At 38.6% G+C, this 13267-nt stretch overlaps 1 protein-coding gene and 1 long non-coding RNA gene across 4 annotated transcripts in view; both read right to left on the bottom strand.

The window, feature by feature from the left end:
• The window catches only part of gga3a (golgi associated, gamma adaptin ear containing, ARF binding protein 3a), a 19563-nt gene extending 9291 nt beyond the window's left edge, over window positions 1–10272 (bottom strand). The window contains exons 1-8 of one of the 3 annotated variants that reach the window (XM_020611012.1): window positions 10075–10272; window positions 6098–6182; window positions 4638–4713; window positions 4433–4531; window positions 4209–4332; window positions 4015–4118; window positions 2923–3003; window positions 2666–2803 (exon numbers count right to left, since the gene is read on the bottom strand). In XM_020611012.1, coding sequence (XP_020466668.1) covers window positions 2666–2803; window positions 2923–3003; window positions 4015–4118; window positions 4209–4332; window positions 4433–4531; window positions 4638–4713; window positions 6098–6135 — 660 coding nt within the window. In that variant the 5' untranslated portion in view covers window positions 6136–6182; window positions 10075–10272. Of the gene's footprint in view, window positions 1–2665; window positions 2804–2922; window positions 3004–4014; window positions 4119–4208; window positions 4333–4432; window positions 4532–4637; window positions 4714–6097; window positions 6183–7915; window positions 8017–10074 lie in introns of those variants that run through there. The other 2 variants (XM_020611010.1, XM_020611011.1) reach the window with 2 other exon arrangements.
• A 454-nt stretch (window positions 10273–10726) lies between these two features.
• Window positions 10727–13267, bottom strand: part of LOC109966288 (uncharacterized) — a 16099-nt gene continuing 13558 nt past the window's right edge. Inside the window, exons 2-3 of the long non-coding RNA XR_002275743.1 lie at window positions 10969–11059; window positions 10727–10796 (exon numbers count right to left, since the gene is read on the bottom strand). This is a non-coding gene — a long non-coding RNA (uncharacterized LOC109966288). The remainder of the gene's footprint in view (window positions 10797–10968; window positions 11060–13267) is intronic.

Below are 13267 nucleotides of genomic sequence, written 5' to 3'. Positions count from 1 at the left end.
GACAGTAAAGAAACAACTGAGGATGTGTCCCTTCCCCTCACTGGCATGTACATCTGCACGTCATCCGCATAACAATGAAAAGAAACACCATTCATTCATTCATTTTCTACCGCTTAATCCCTGAACAGGGTCGCGCTGGAGCCAATCCAAAGAATAAATCAAAATCAAATCCTGGCCGGCAATTGGGCGAAGGCGGGGTACACCCTGGACAGGTCGCCAATCCATCCCAGGGCTAACACATAGACCCACAATCACACACACGCACTCCTATGGGCAATTTAGAGAGGCCAATCAATCTAAGCTGCATGTCTTTGGACTGTGGGAGGAAGCCGGAGTACCTGGAGAGACCCCACGCAAGCACGGGGAGAACATGCAAACCCCACACAGAAAGGTCCCGGGTAAATATAAAGAAAAGAGCAGGGGCCCCAAAACTGAGCCCTGCGGAACCCCAGATACCAACGGGATGAACGAGGACTTAACATCAGCAATACCAACAGACATTGTCCTATCCGACAGGTAAGACCTGAACCACTCCAAAGCAGTACCACAGATGCCCACTAACTCCTCAAGTCGAGATAATAGGATATCGTGGTCAACCGTGCCGAAAGCAGCAGTCAGGATTCAACAAGGCAAGAATCACGTAGCCACCAGCATCTGTTGTCAAGTAGATGTCGTTAAAAACCTTTAACAATGCGGACTCTGTACTATGCCAAGCTTTAAAACCAGATTGAAAAGTCTCCAATACATTATGCTCATCTAAAAAGGATTTCAACCAGACCCACTCCAAAGCAGTACCTCAGATGCCCACTAACTCCTCAAGTCGAGATAATAGGATATCGTGGTCAACCGTGCCGAAAGCAGCAGTCAGGATTCAACAAGGCAAGAATCACGTAGCCACCAGCATCTGTTGTCAAGTAGATGTCGTTAAAAACCTTTAACAATGCGGACTCTGTACTATGCCAAGCTTTAAAACCAGATTGAAAAGTCTCCAATACATTATGCTCATCTAAAAAGGATTTCAACTGTATAAAAACCACTTTCTTTAAAATTTTCCAAATAAAAGACAGCTTGGAAATAGGCCTAAAATTATTCAAAATAGAATGATCAAGACCTAGCTTCTTAAGCAACGGTTGCACAACTGCATGTTTACAATGTCGAGGGACAACTCCAGAGGACACACTGCTATTAATAATAGCGAGAACCAGCATTCCTATAAAGACCTCCTTAAATAAGGACGGGGGAATAGCATCTCTAGGGGAGCCAGATGGCTTAACCTGGCTAACCACCTCCTCCAAAAATGGGAGAGTCACCAGCTCAAATGTATCAAACACAGCCAGGCAGGGGGTGCAGTCTGACAGATCCAACACAGGAGCTGGAACAGAAGCCCTTATAGTGGCAACCTTTCCATTAAAAAACTGTAAAAAATGTTCACACATCTCAACTGATGCTTCCAAACAGGTAGACTGTGGAGGGTCCAACACAGACCCAATTGTTTTAAACAGAACACGCGGATTGTGACTGTTAGATACAATAATATTTGACAAATATTCTCGTTTAACTTCTTCAACAGTCTTCTGATAGTTACGCCAACAGTCCTTTAGGATTTGGAACGAAACCTGTAGTCCGTCCTTCTTCCACTGACGCTCCGCCTTACAGCAGGATTGTCTGGCTGCTCGAGTCTTAGTGCCAAACCAGGGTTCCGGCCTCGCCCTCGGTTGCAGACTTTTCGGCGAGGCCACCAAATCCATTATGGAGCAACAGGAAAGGTCGAACCAGGAAGTGAGTCCCTCTGCATTGCCAGCGGCCACGTCCGATTGAGCAACAGCTTGGTCAAACGCAGCAACAAATAGTCCAGCAGTAGAAGAGGTAATTATCCGGTGGCACCGAGTAGGCACACGTACTGCACCCACTGCACAAGAGAAACCAGCCTCGAATACAATAGGCATATGATCAGAAAAAGCATTTATACATATATCCAGGTTTGATACAGGGACACCATAAGAAACAATAAGATCCAACATATGTCCCTGCTCATGTGTAGGACCAGTCACATATTGCACTAAATCAAAAGCATCAAGAGCAGCTAAAAATTCTTTCACCAGTGGTTTATCTGGGCAACACACATGTATATTAAAATCACCCAATAAAAGAATATGATCATAATAAATAAGACAGCTCATTCATTGTTTTCCACTTCATAACTACTCAAGTTGTTCTTTGCATTGGAGTTTGCCGCACAATCTCTTTAGATTTTCATTATAGCATTCCTGGCTTTCTCAACTTCTCTTTTCCATTTCTGTGTGAGATTCCTGGGTGCACACAGCCCTGCTGTCTCATGCGCTTTTATGGGCATTTGGGGGCGGTAACCTATGTTAATTAGGAACAACCGGCACACACTTTTAACTTAAGAATATGTGGCATTCATCAGTAGAAGAACAGGTGCAAACAGTTCTGCAGTTTAAGTCGGTGAGGTCCACACAACTGTTTTTAGCCCCTGAAGAATAAAAACTGAGAACTGAAGAAGGGTGTACTTTCTTTTTACCATGACTGTTTTACTTCAGACTGCTATGGTCTTTTGTAATTGTGTTTCCAGAAAGGTCCATTACTGCCAAATAAATAAACAGCTTCAAAAGGTCATTTGAGCCTTATCTGATAAGGAACAAACCCTAAGGAGTTCCTTGTCTCCGTCCGTGGAGTCTTCGGGGCTGAAGTGAGCGAGCATCTCATTGAGGAGTTTGACGCTGTTGTTGACGGCCTCCAACGTACTTTTTTGCTTTGTCACTTTCTGTGTTCTCACTTCATCCTGAGATGGAAAAAAAGTTGACTTGCATTTATTGGCAGAAGCCACTGAACTGCACACAACTTTTTTTCTTTGGCTTAATTAAATCACAAACAAGACATTTCATTTTGATGCTGACACACCTCCTTGACCATGTTCTTGATGAGCCGATTTGCCTCTTGCAGATCTTCGGGCTTTTTGCTTTTCAGCAGCTCTGCTAGTCTCTGCAAAGATGTGAGAGAACGATCTGTGAATAAATAATCAAGCCCAATTTCCACAGATTACCCAAACACAAGCAACAATGCTATACCATGTCCCAGAGTCTGATAAAACAATTTCCATCGATCAACTGCGGGCAACACAAAGTAAACATGCAGTCATGACCTTTTTTGGTGGTTTTTGGTGTGCTGTACCCAGTGGATAATTGCAGTGATGTCAAATGCACATAAATCTGAGGGATGCCATTAAGCAAAGTATTTATTCAGTGACATGAGAGAGGAAGAAAACACAAAAGACCCTCTTCTTGTTGTGATCCTTTAGAACCTCTCAATCTTCAGTATGTAGTGAGAAAATCCTATAGTCAAAATTTCCATTAAAGAATGAAAAACATGAAAACATATTTTATGAAAGACTAGAGCTGCTGTTTATTTATGTGATTTAAGTGGTTCTACATTTTGGGAAAGACACTAAATAGCTTTCTTGCAGACAGAAGAGAAGTTCGATACCGCCCACATAACTGTTTGATAAATGTGAAGCTACAGCTAAGAGAGAGAGCCTAGCTCATCCTAAAGACTGGAACAGGGGGAAACAACTACCCTGGCTCTGCTGAAAGCTCTGTTGTAAAGCTCACTAACCAACATGTTATATGTAATTTGTTTAATCAAAACAAAAACCAGAGTGCAAAAACAACAAGTTGTGGTTTTAAGGGGAGTTATGCGCTGGACTGTTTTCTTAGTCAGGAATAGTGACTTCTTAGAGATAATCTTCTGCCTGTAGCTTCACATTCAGTGGATCAATGTCAAAGGGCAACTGAGTGCAGAAGAGACATAAGTTAACCTATTAATTGAGGTCTGTTTATGTTAAATTTACATAGGACCTGAACTCCTTAAATGTCAAAATAAAAATTGGAAAACTGGAGGTGACCCCAAGCTTGTGAATGGTAGTGTATGAGATATGATCGGTCAGTGAGCGAGTAGCAGTGATTACACAACCAGATCCAACATCGTTCTTCTTACCTTGCTCTTCTTCTCATCGTCAAACACAGGATTCTTGGGTCGCGGAGAAGGTGATGGTATTAATGTGGCATCAAGAGGGATTTCTGGGTCAGCTAAAACAACACCTAGAATAAATTAAAAAATAAAATGAATTAATTAATTGATTTTTAATGTGTTATTTAATTGCCATTTGTTTTATGTGGTTGATGTCTCACCCTGTGCTTTCAGCATCTGATATGCTTCACAGATCTTGGCTTCATCTGGTAGAGACACTGTCCAGCTATACAGCATTTCAATCACTTTTGTTTTCACCTTTTCTGATACTTTGTCTCCTAGATACTAAAATATAATAGATGTACAGCTTAGAGTGATAAAATCAAGCATCAATGTAAGTAATCATATCGTCATTACAAAGGGTTTTAACATTTATGTTACTTACTTTGGGTGAAACCACCTTAATTAATTCATTTAAAAACCTAAATTTCCCAACTTCATTGTGAAACCTTCGCCCGCAGTTTTTCATACAAGCCTCAAGAACCTACCAAAGGAAAACAAGCTTCAATATGTATGTTTGACTTGTGCGATGCTAAGCTGAAAGACATCAAAATGACAAACAAGGTGTAATGATTAGCTACACTACAGACCGTCAGTGCTTGTATTGCCTCCCATTCCTGAGGGGACTGAATCTTGTGGGCCAACAGTCTAACTGATATCTGTGGGCTGAGAAATATGATAGAAAAAAGTAACCCAATGCAAACTCAATAACAAAAGCAATGCACAGCACAGGGTTATAATATGGGTCATATAAAGCTCAATGTGTTTACCACAATGACCACACAGATCAGCAACAACATACATATGTGATTTACTGAATGAATGTGGAGTGCCTCAGGGTTCTGTTTTGGGACCTAAATTATTTATATTATACATTAATGATATATGCAAGGTTTCTGATTTAGTGAAAGTGGTTTTATTTGCTGATGACACTCTCTGGACGGGTTTCACAGGAACTTGAGAAGATAAAGAAATGGTGTGATAGTAATATACTATCTCTGAACTTGGATAAAACTAAATTTATGGTATTTGGGAATCGTAGACTAGATAATGAACTTCAATTGAAAATTGGGGGAGCTAATATAGAACAAGTATATGAAATTAAATTTCTAGGTGTCATAGTTGATGACAAATTCTCCTGGAAATCTCATATCAGATATGTTCAGCACAAAATAGCAAAGAATATATCGATATTGGCAAGGGTTAGATATATTTTGGACGGGAAAGCACTACGCATTTTGTATTCTTCATTGATTTTACCATACTTAGAGTATGGCGTTGAAAACTGGGGAAATGCATACAAAAGCTCACTTCAACCATTGTATATATTACAAAAAAGAGCGATAAGAATTGTGCATAAGATGGGGTACAGGGATCACACCAATGTAGCTTTCATACAGTCTAAATTGTTAAAATGTTTTGATTTAGTGGGACATAAGACTGCTGTGTTTATGTATAAAGCCAGGAAAAAATTATTACCTGGTGGAATTCAAAAACTATTTAATGAAAGGGAAGGGGGATACAATTTAAGGGGTCAGTTAAATTTAAAAATTCATGTTATACGTACAACCAAAAAAAGATTTTGTATTTCCATAAGTGGGGTAAAACTATGGAATAATTTAAGTGCGGACATAAAAAATAGTAATAGAATTGATGAGTTTAAACATAAATATAAAGGTATGTGTCAATCAAGATATATGCAAGAACAGGCTTAATGATTAATTAGATGGAACACTGTGGGTGTGGTGTATGAATGTTAATACTCTGTAATAATTCTTTAATATATTACTTGTGTGGTGTAGAAGAGAATTATCTATTTAGAGATACTGCTTGCAAACCAATGATGGTAAGATGATGTCAGGGGGTAGGACTGGATAAGTCTGACTTCTTCCTACTCCATTCAAGCATGTACTAGGTATAAGCAAATTGATATTGGATTAGCATTTGTTGGATATGTGTAAAATTATGTGTGTTGATATATCAACTGCCTTTATATGCTTGAAAGAATAAATAAATCAAATCAAATAAATCAAATCAAATGTGACCATACCCTTCTAGCTCCTTATTGATTTGATCACAGAATCCCATTATGTACTCCCAGTCTTCCTGTCTGTTGGAAGGGTTCGTGGCTTTGTCTGAAAACAAGGACAGAATTTCTCATGACCATGTGGCCCTGATGGCACGTTACGCATTTTGCCAACAGATGAATCCCTTTCTAAGAACACCTTACAAACGGCCTCAAAAAAGCTGTTATCCAATGCTTATCCAAGCTTATTTTATGTTATGAATTCTCTCTTTAGCCCCAAGGCACTTCACTGATCCAGTATATTGCTGCAAGTCCTGTTTGAGCTTGGATAAGCGAACGCTTGGAGGTGTTTACTCTGCAGCTATGGCCCTTATCTCCAGAAAGCAAGGTCTAACTGATTTGGGTCCCCAGAAAAATAGAATAATCACATTATGCAAGTATTTCAACATATTAACTATTACTTCAAGTAACAATACCAAAACAGTGTCACACATTCATATCTTTTTTTTTTTTTATTAAATATAGTCATACTGCTGCTGTGCTGTTTATCTGACCTGTCCTTTCTGCACTAGCTCTCCCACAGCAGCAGCATGTTAGCTGCTGCCCTTCTCCCCTATGGCAGGCAGTGTTAACATTTAAAAGGTTTCACTTGAATATCCATAATTGCATTTTGGATATCTAAAATGGCATTTTGACTAGGCAAAATTACAATGCAACTACTCAAAATTATAATTTAAGATATCTTCAATTAAATTTTGACTAGTAAGAATTCCTCGTTGACTTGAGTAGGAAAACTAATTTAAGATAACTACAATTTAATATTGCCAATCCAAAATATAAATTCCAGATATCTATAATTACATTCCAACTAGCCATAACTCAAATTAAAGATATCTTTAATGTAATTTTGACCAGCCATAACTCCAGTTGCAGATGTGTTTAATTTGGCACATTTAAAAAGAGATCCAAATTATCTTTTTCAAGATTATCCCATTAAAGTCAGTGAGGAATTCTTACTAGTTAAAATGCAATTGCAGATATCTTAAATTATAGTTTTGACTAGTCATAAATACACTGCAGATATTTTAAAATGTAAATCCTGTACACCTATTTAATATTAAAAGGGCTTGTTATTCACAACTCTCTCGTCAGCCATCTCTTTCTGACCCTCTCTTGCTGCTTCAGCGGGATCCAGTGAACATTCGAAACCCTAATCACACTGATCAGCTTTCCCACGTGTATTTCGGGGGGGGGCATTCAGCCTCAGAATTTATGAACTAGCTATAACTTTACCCACTTGCAGAGCAGTCCATATACATCCATGCCATGTACAGCGTGCTGACTTCGGTAACAGCTGTATGTTAATAACATATCGCAAGAGTTTGATCTCCGCGACTGACAGTGTTGTGATTAAATAACGGAGAGGAGGAGCCGTTCACAGATGGTCTGTCATCATTTGTTTGTGTGTGCAATAGAGAAATATAGCGTGGCACGGAGGTACAGAGTGAATACATGCTCTACGCACGACACTACAGCGAAATAAGATTTAACCTATTTTAAATCAATTTGTGGCGGTCAATTGCGATATTATGGTGTCCCTCCACAAATAAATCAATGTATGGGAAACAATGAAACTGATATGGGCTAGCAATATCCATCAGTAGCCAGCAGCTGTCTGTTAGCCACTTTCTGACAACACACAAACCAGCACGATACTTTTCAGATATAGCAATGTCAAGTAAGTTCAACGAATGTTGCGTACACATAGTGTTATGCTGCACATAAATGCACATCCGCAATATGAATAAGTAACGCAGAAAAGGAGTTTGAGAATATACTTACTAAGCCAAGACTCGAGCGACTCACCATCGTCCGCCATATTTGATTTCTGAGGCAAACAACACGTGACTCCTGTTGCCTTCACGTACTACAAAAAACATGGGAGTTCTTCCTCTTCTTCTTTTTTTACTAGCGGGTTGCAAACCAGTGTATTTAGTTGTATACCTGTCGCTTCAGTGACTCGCTAACATGTTTAAAACGGTGTGAAAAACATTCACTTTGTCTTCACAGTAATTAAAAAAAATTCCCTGCCCCACTTGATCTAATTATTGATGCAATCATTTCATATTTGTATCCCACAACTCATTTTATTCTGTGGCCATATGATGGTGCTAACAGCTCAAAGATCTTAAGTGTGTGTTTATTATGTCACATTCAGCAGTGAAACAAGCAGTATTTTCTTGTAATCTCTGTGATTTCATGTGTGTGACAAAGGGGTCCTCAACACTTATTGAAATGAATTTCTTTTAAATTGCATGCTTTGTGCAGTAAAACATAAATTAAGCATATTCATTTCAAATCTATTAAGTAAAACAAATTATCAAACTGATGAAAAAGTATTTTTCAATAACTAGAGAAGATTTCTCTGCTGAGTCATATAGCAAGCAATTGGTAGCACAAATGTTCTGTTTCACATAGTAATTAAGAAGCAGGTATATAAATACCAGACTGGATGCAACTCAATGACTTTTGAAAGTTTTACTTACCCGCAGAAATAGCAAGATGTTCATCTGTCACATTCAAACATGGACTTGAACTAAATTAATAACAGAGATTTTCTTTCTCAGTACCCATTTGAATGGGAATCACTGTTTTTTTCTTTTCAGTCTTTTTATTTTGTTGTTGCTTCTTTTGTTTTTCAATTTCAAGCTGCATGTCAGTATCCAGTTTATAAAGCCGTGAGAGGCTCCAAGCTCACTCCAGGAGCATGAACACCTACTCCTGCAGAGGCTCGCCATAAAATAACCAATTAGGAAAAAGGACATGTAGCTGGAACAAAAACAAAGATGCTCTAGGAGCTCAGTCATTTAGGCTCACACTGAAACAAAACATTTATCCAGTAGTGATCACGGGAGGTATTGGGGAATACTGACCACTGCTTGGGGCTTGTATTTGGTTTGTTTATTTACTATAGTAAAGAAGCATTTTGTTCTACCGTTGAGTAGTGCCACCATTTTCAGGTAGCAAATAACATGTTCAATGTACTACTGTAAACAGGGCAATTACACACATCATTAAACAGGCATGAGTAGCTATATTTTAGATGACCTTTGGATTACATACACATTTGTGTAATTGGCAATGATAACATGCATTCACACATGGATGGGATAGCCAACAGGGCAAAGGCCAAAAGAGTCATGGTGCTTGCCTGTAAAATATCCCAGAAAGAAAGAGACGGTATTAAGAGAGAGAGAGAGAGAGAGAGAGAGAGAGAGAGAGAGAGAGATGATGGCCAAAATGAGACACAAAACTACAAAGCAATGCAACATGACTATAAAGAGATGCAAATGGTAATAAAAAAAAAAGTCCACCAAGAGACGCTAAACAACTGCAAGGAGATGCAGAAGGACTACAAAAAGAAGCACAATGAACATAAATATATGCAAAATGACCACAATAAGGTGAAAAACATCTTCAAAGTCAACCTTAAAAATGTATGCTTCAGTCTTCGTATCTTGCTTCAATATAAGAGAGTTGGTGAGGGGCTCGTACAGTACTTGTCTGTGCCCAGGAGCCCACTGTGTAATCCATGCATGTATACTCCACCACTTGTTTTCAACATCACATTATTTGTGCATTTATTTATTCCAAAAACCAGAAAAACCTAAGGCTTGTACTTGTACATATGTTCATGAAATGTTTCAAGCAGTTTCAAGTGTGAAAGATTAACATAAAAAACAACCTTTGGAAATGTGTTGTGGCATGTGTGTAGGAAGAGCAGAATTGTTTAGAAATGTCAGGAGTGTTTGGTGTTTGTCTAGCTGGAAAATGTTGTTTTCACCCTGTGTGTCCGGATTGGCAAGTAAAACTGCCAATATTGCTTGAGATGAACTCAATTACAATGCCAGACAAGATAAAGTAGATAACTGTCCTTTTACTATTCACAACTAAGAGCATACAGTGCAGAAGTCCAGAAAACACAATCAAGTCAATATTACCAGTCCAGGATCAGTGCCGGCAAAAACACAGCAGAGGGATCCAACAGCGGGAGGTTGGTGAGGGAAGTCTGATGGTCGATACACAGAAAACAATCAACTCCAGGAGGGTAAAGCAGTACTTGGTGGTCAAAAGGCAATCCAGGGTCAGAACAGGAATAACTGGTAACATGCAATAACACTGGAACATCTGGACAGTACTCTAGAACAATCTAGCAGCTTCCTGGTGAAAGGAAGCTGCCTATAAAGGGGTGTCAACAGGTGCAAACAATTGCCATTGATTAAGGTAAAGAGCCCATAGCTGAGATGAGACTGTAACAGGAAGTAATGTCAAAATAAAAGCATGAGATCGGAAGCAGTGGGGCAGAATCATGACACTGTGTCCATATATATAGCGTACAAAAATTCTTAACACCTCTGTGATCTTTTCACAATGCATAATGCTGCCTGTGTGTGTTGTTCCTCAACTCTGCCTCAGGGCCTTATATTGAGTATCCAGGACATCTGATCAAGATGTATTGGTGCAAGTGGTGTTTTGGTGTGTCTATGTTCATTTCAGTGATTTAACAACAAAGAAGAATGTTTCAAACGCCCATGCAAGTAGCAAGAGGACTGTAGGAAATTAGGAAACAGACGTGCTACCCACACCACACACCATGCCTTTGTTGCAAGATATGGCCCTCAGTTTTTCTTTGCAGCCAGTAAACATCAAAGCCTGCCTCCTTCTGAAAAAAAGAAAAGATTGACAGTGGGACAGTTACTTAAGGCAATAATCCTGTAATAATGAGCAGCCTTGGTTCTAAAGACTGTCTCAACAAAAAGATGAATACATGTCTTAAAATGGGTCATATCCTTTTATTTTTTAATGATTTCGACTAGAATTAATAAATACTCAACTGTGTGCACAAACAGTTTGTGGAATGCATTTGCACACGTCACTCCAGCTTCCTCTCTGGCACTGTCATGACTGAGCAGAATCCTGAACACCCTAAAACCAAAACAAACAAAATGACTGAGGAGGCAGCACAAACACACTAGACATGTGTCCCCCATCACTGTAATGAATAGAAGAAGGGAATTCCACATACATAAAAGATTATTTTCTGTCTTGTCCACACAACTACCACCACTTCACCCACTCAGCCAAATTATCTACATTTAATACAAGTGATGAAGGTGCGAATGCATGCACGTGCGCACGCACACTCACACACACACACACACACAGATCTATAATGAGCTGAATGTGGACTGGAGCTACAGTATGAATCTCCATGTCGGGGGGTGCCTGGAGACTCCCAATAACATCTTCACCATAGTTTGGTTGGTGATTTGGACATAGTCACACTGTGGTAAATGAATAACATAAAGATTGTTTATGAATTTTTGACTGGAGTTCAACTGCAGTGCTGTACTTGGAATCAGCCAGTGTTTAACAATAGACCAATTATTGACCCTTTGGATGGAAATTTTACCAAATCATGTATAAATAAAGTGTAATGCTAAGTGAAAGATGCTTTTCCTGTTTGATAGTGTCCAGACTCCACAGCAGAGAGAAGAGTTCACATTTTCCTGTTTCTGTTTGTTTGGTGATCCAATATCAGTATTGCAGGGTGTATGCAAGGCACAGTGTTCTGCACACAAGGACATCTTGTTGTGTTTACATTCATAGCCAAATTATGAATAGGAAGTGTGCATGTCAGACTTTGCTCTTTGCCTATAGAGACCTTTTGTTTTCCATACTGCACTGAGCCTCTGCATAAATGTTTCATAATACCACAAAAGACAGATCTTGTGTTACTGGCTTATTTTATTTCCATAACAACCCTGAAAATCACTGTTCAGTATAAGCAATTTAAAAACAGCTGAAGCAAAAAATGAATACTATCAATATGTAAAGAATTCATTGTTCCTTGTGAAATAGGATTTTACAATAAAAATCCCAACCTTGAAAACTGAACTAGTAACAAAATTAATTCAGACTGTCCTCTCCAGCAAATTAAGGCTATTTCATTTTGAGAAACTGCTTAGTAAAACTCATGGCTTTCACAGTCTCTCTAATGCAGCAAAAAACTTTAAGCTAATGCTTTGGAATAAAACTAAAGGATTTTTGCTATCAAATAAGATGATTCTGATCACATTAGACTGGTCAATATCATACTGTTTGGACCTTTCCTAATTTGTACATCTCAAATATATTTCAGATCAACAGTCTTTGTTCTAAATTAGGGTTGGTATTATGGCAAACCACAGTAGGCACTGCTAATCCAGATATGGATAACAAAACAGATTCTGTCACCTGCATCATGTCAGCTGACATATAGTCAAGCTTTAAAGGTGCAACAGCTGAGATTCAAGGGGTTCTTAGGAAGCGGAGCAGGATTCCCGTTCCGCCTTGATGGTGTATGAATGTCTCCATGTCTAGTGAGGAAGAACTGGTACTTGGCATAGGCATAAACTCTAAGGTTTGGTGAGAAAATCTGTATCAAAGCTGTAACTGGAACATCCCTGTTATAAAGTACATACCAGAAGCACATGAAGTGTGCCTCGGTGGTGCTTTTCAGACAGGGAGACAATTACCTAACCAAATAACTGAACAAATGCTGTGTGTACAGAGGACATTATCCGGACAAAGTAAAGAGAGTGTACTTCTGCAAATGTGCTTGAAATTTGACATTTGCTGGTTTGTTTCACACTGGAGCATGATTACCAACATTCCCATGGAGAAAGGTTCTGTCCTTTCACAATGAAACCACAAAATTGGCATAGTTTGTGAAAACAGCTTGAGAACTCAAATGTATGGAAGCCCGTTTCCGCCAGTACAAAAAAATATTTTTGGATCTACAAAGTCATAATTATGAGATAAAAAGTCGAAATTTTGACTTACCTAAGTCATAATTATGAGATAAAAAGTCGAAATTTCGACTTAGTAAGTCAAAATTATGAGATAAAAAGTCGAAATTTCGACTTACCTAAGTCATAATTATGAGATAAAAAGTCGAAATTTTGACTTACCTAAGTCATAATTATGAGATAAAAAGTCGAAATTTTGACTTACCTAAGTCATAATTATGAGATAAAAAGTCAAAATTTCGACTTAGTAAGTCAAAATTATGAGATAAAAAGTCAAAATTTCGACTTACCTAAGTCATAATTATGAGATAAAAAGTCAAAATTTCGACTTACCTAAGTCATA

The sequence above is a fragment of the Monopterus albus genome, unplaced genomic scaffold (genome assembly GCF_001952655.1).
Source record: "Monopterus albus unplaced genomic scaffold, M_albus_1.0 scaffold108.1, whole genome shotgun sequence".
Lineage (NCBI taxonomy): Eukaryota > Metazoa > Chordata > Actinopteri > Synbranchiformes > Synbranchidae > Monopterus > Monopterus albus.
The sequence above is the reverse complement of the archived record's forward strand: the minus strand, read 5'-3'. Positions and strand labels throughout refer to the sequence as shown.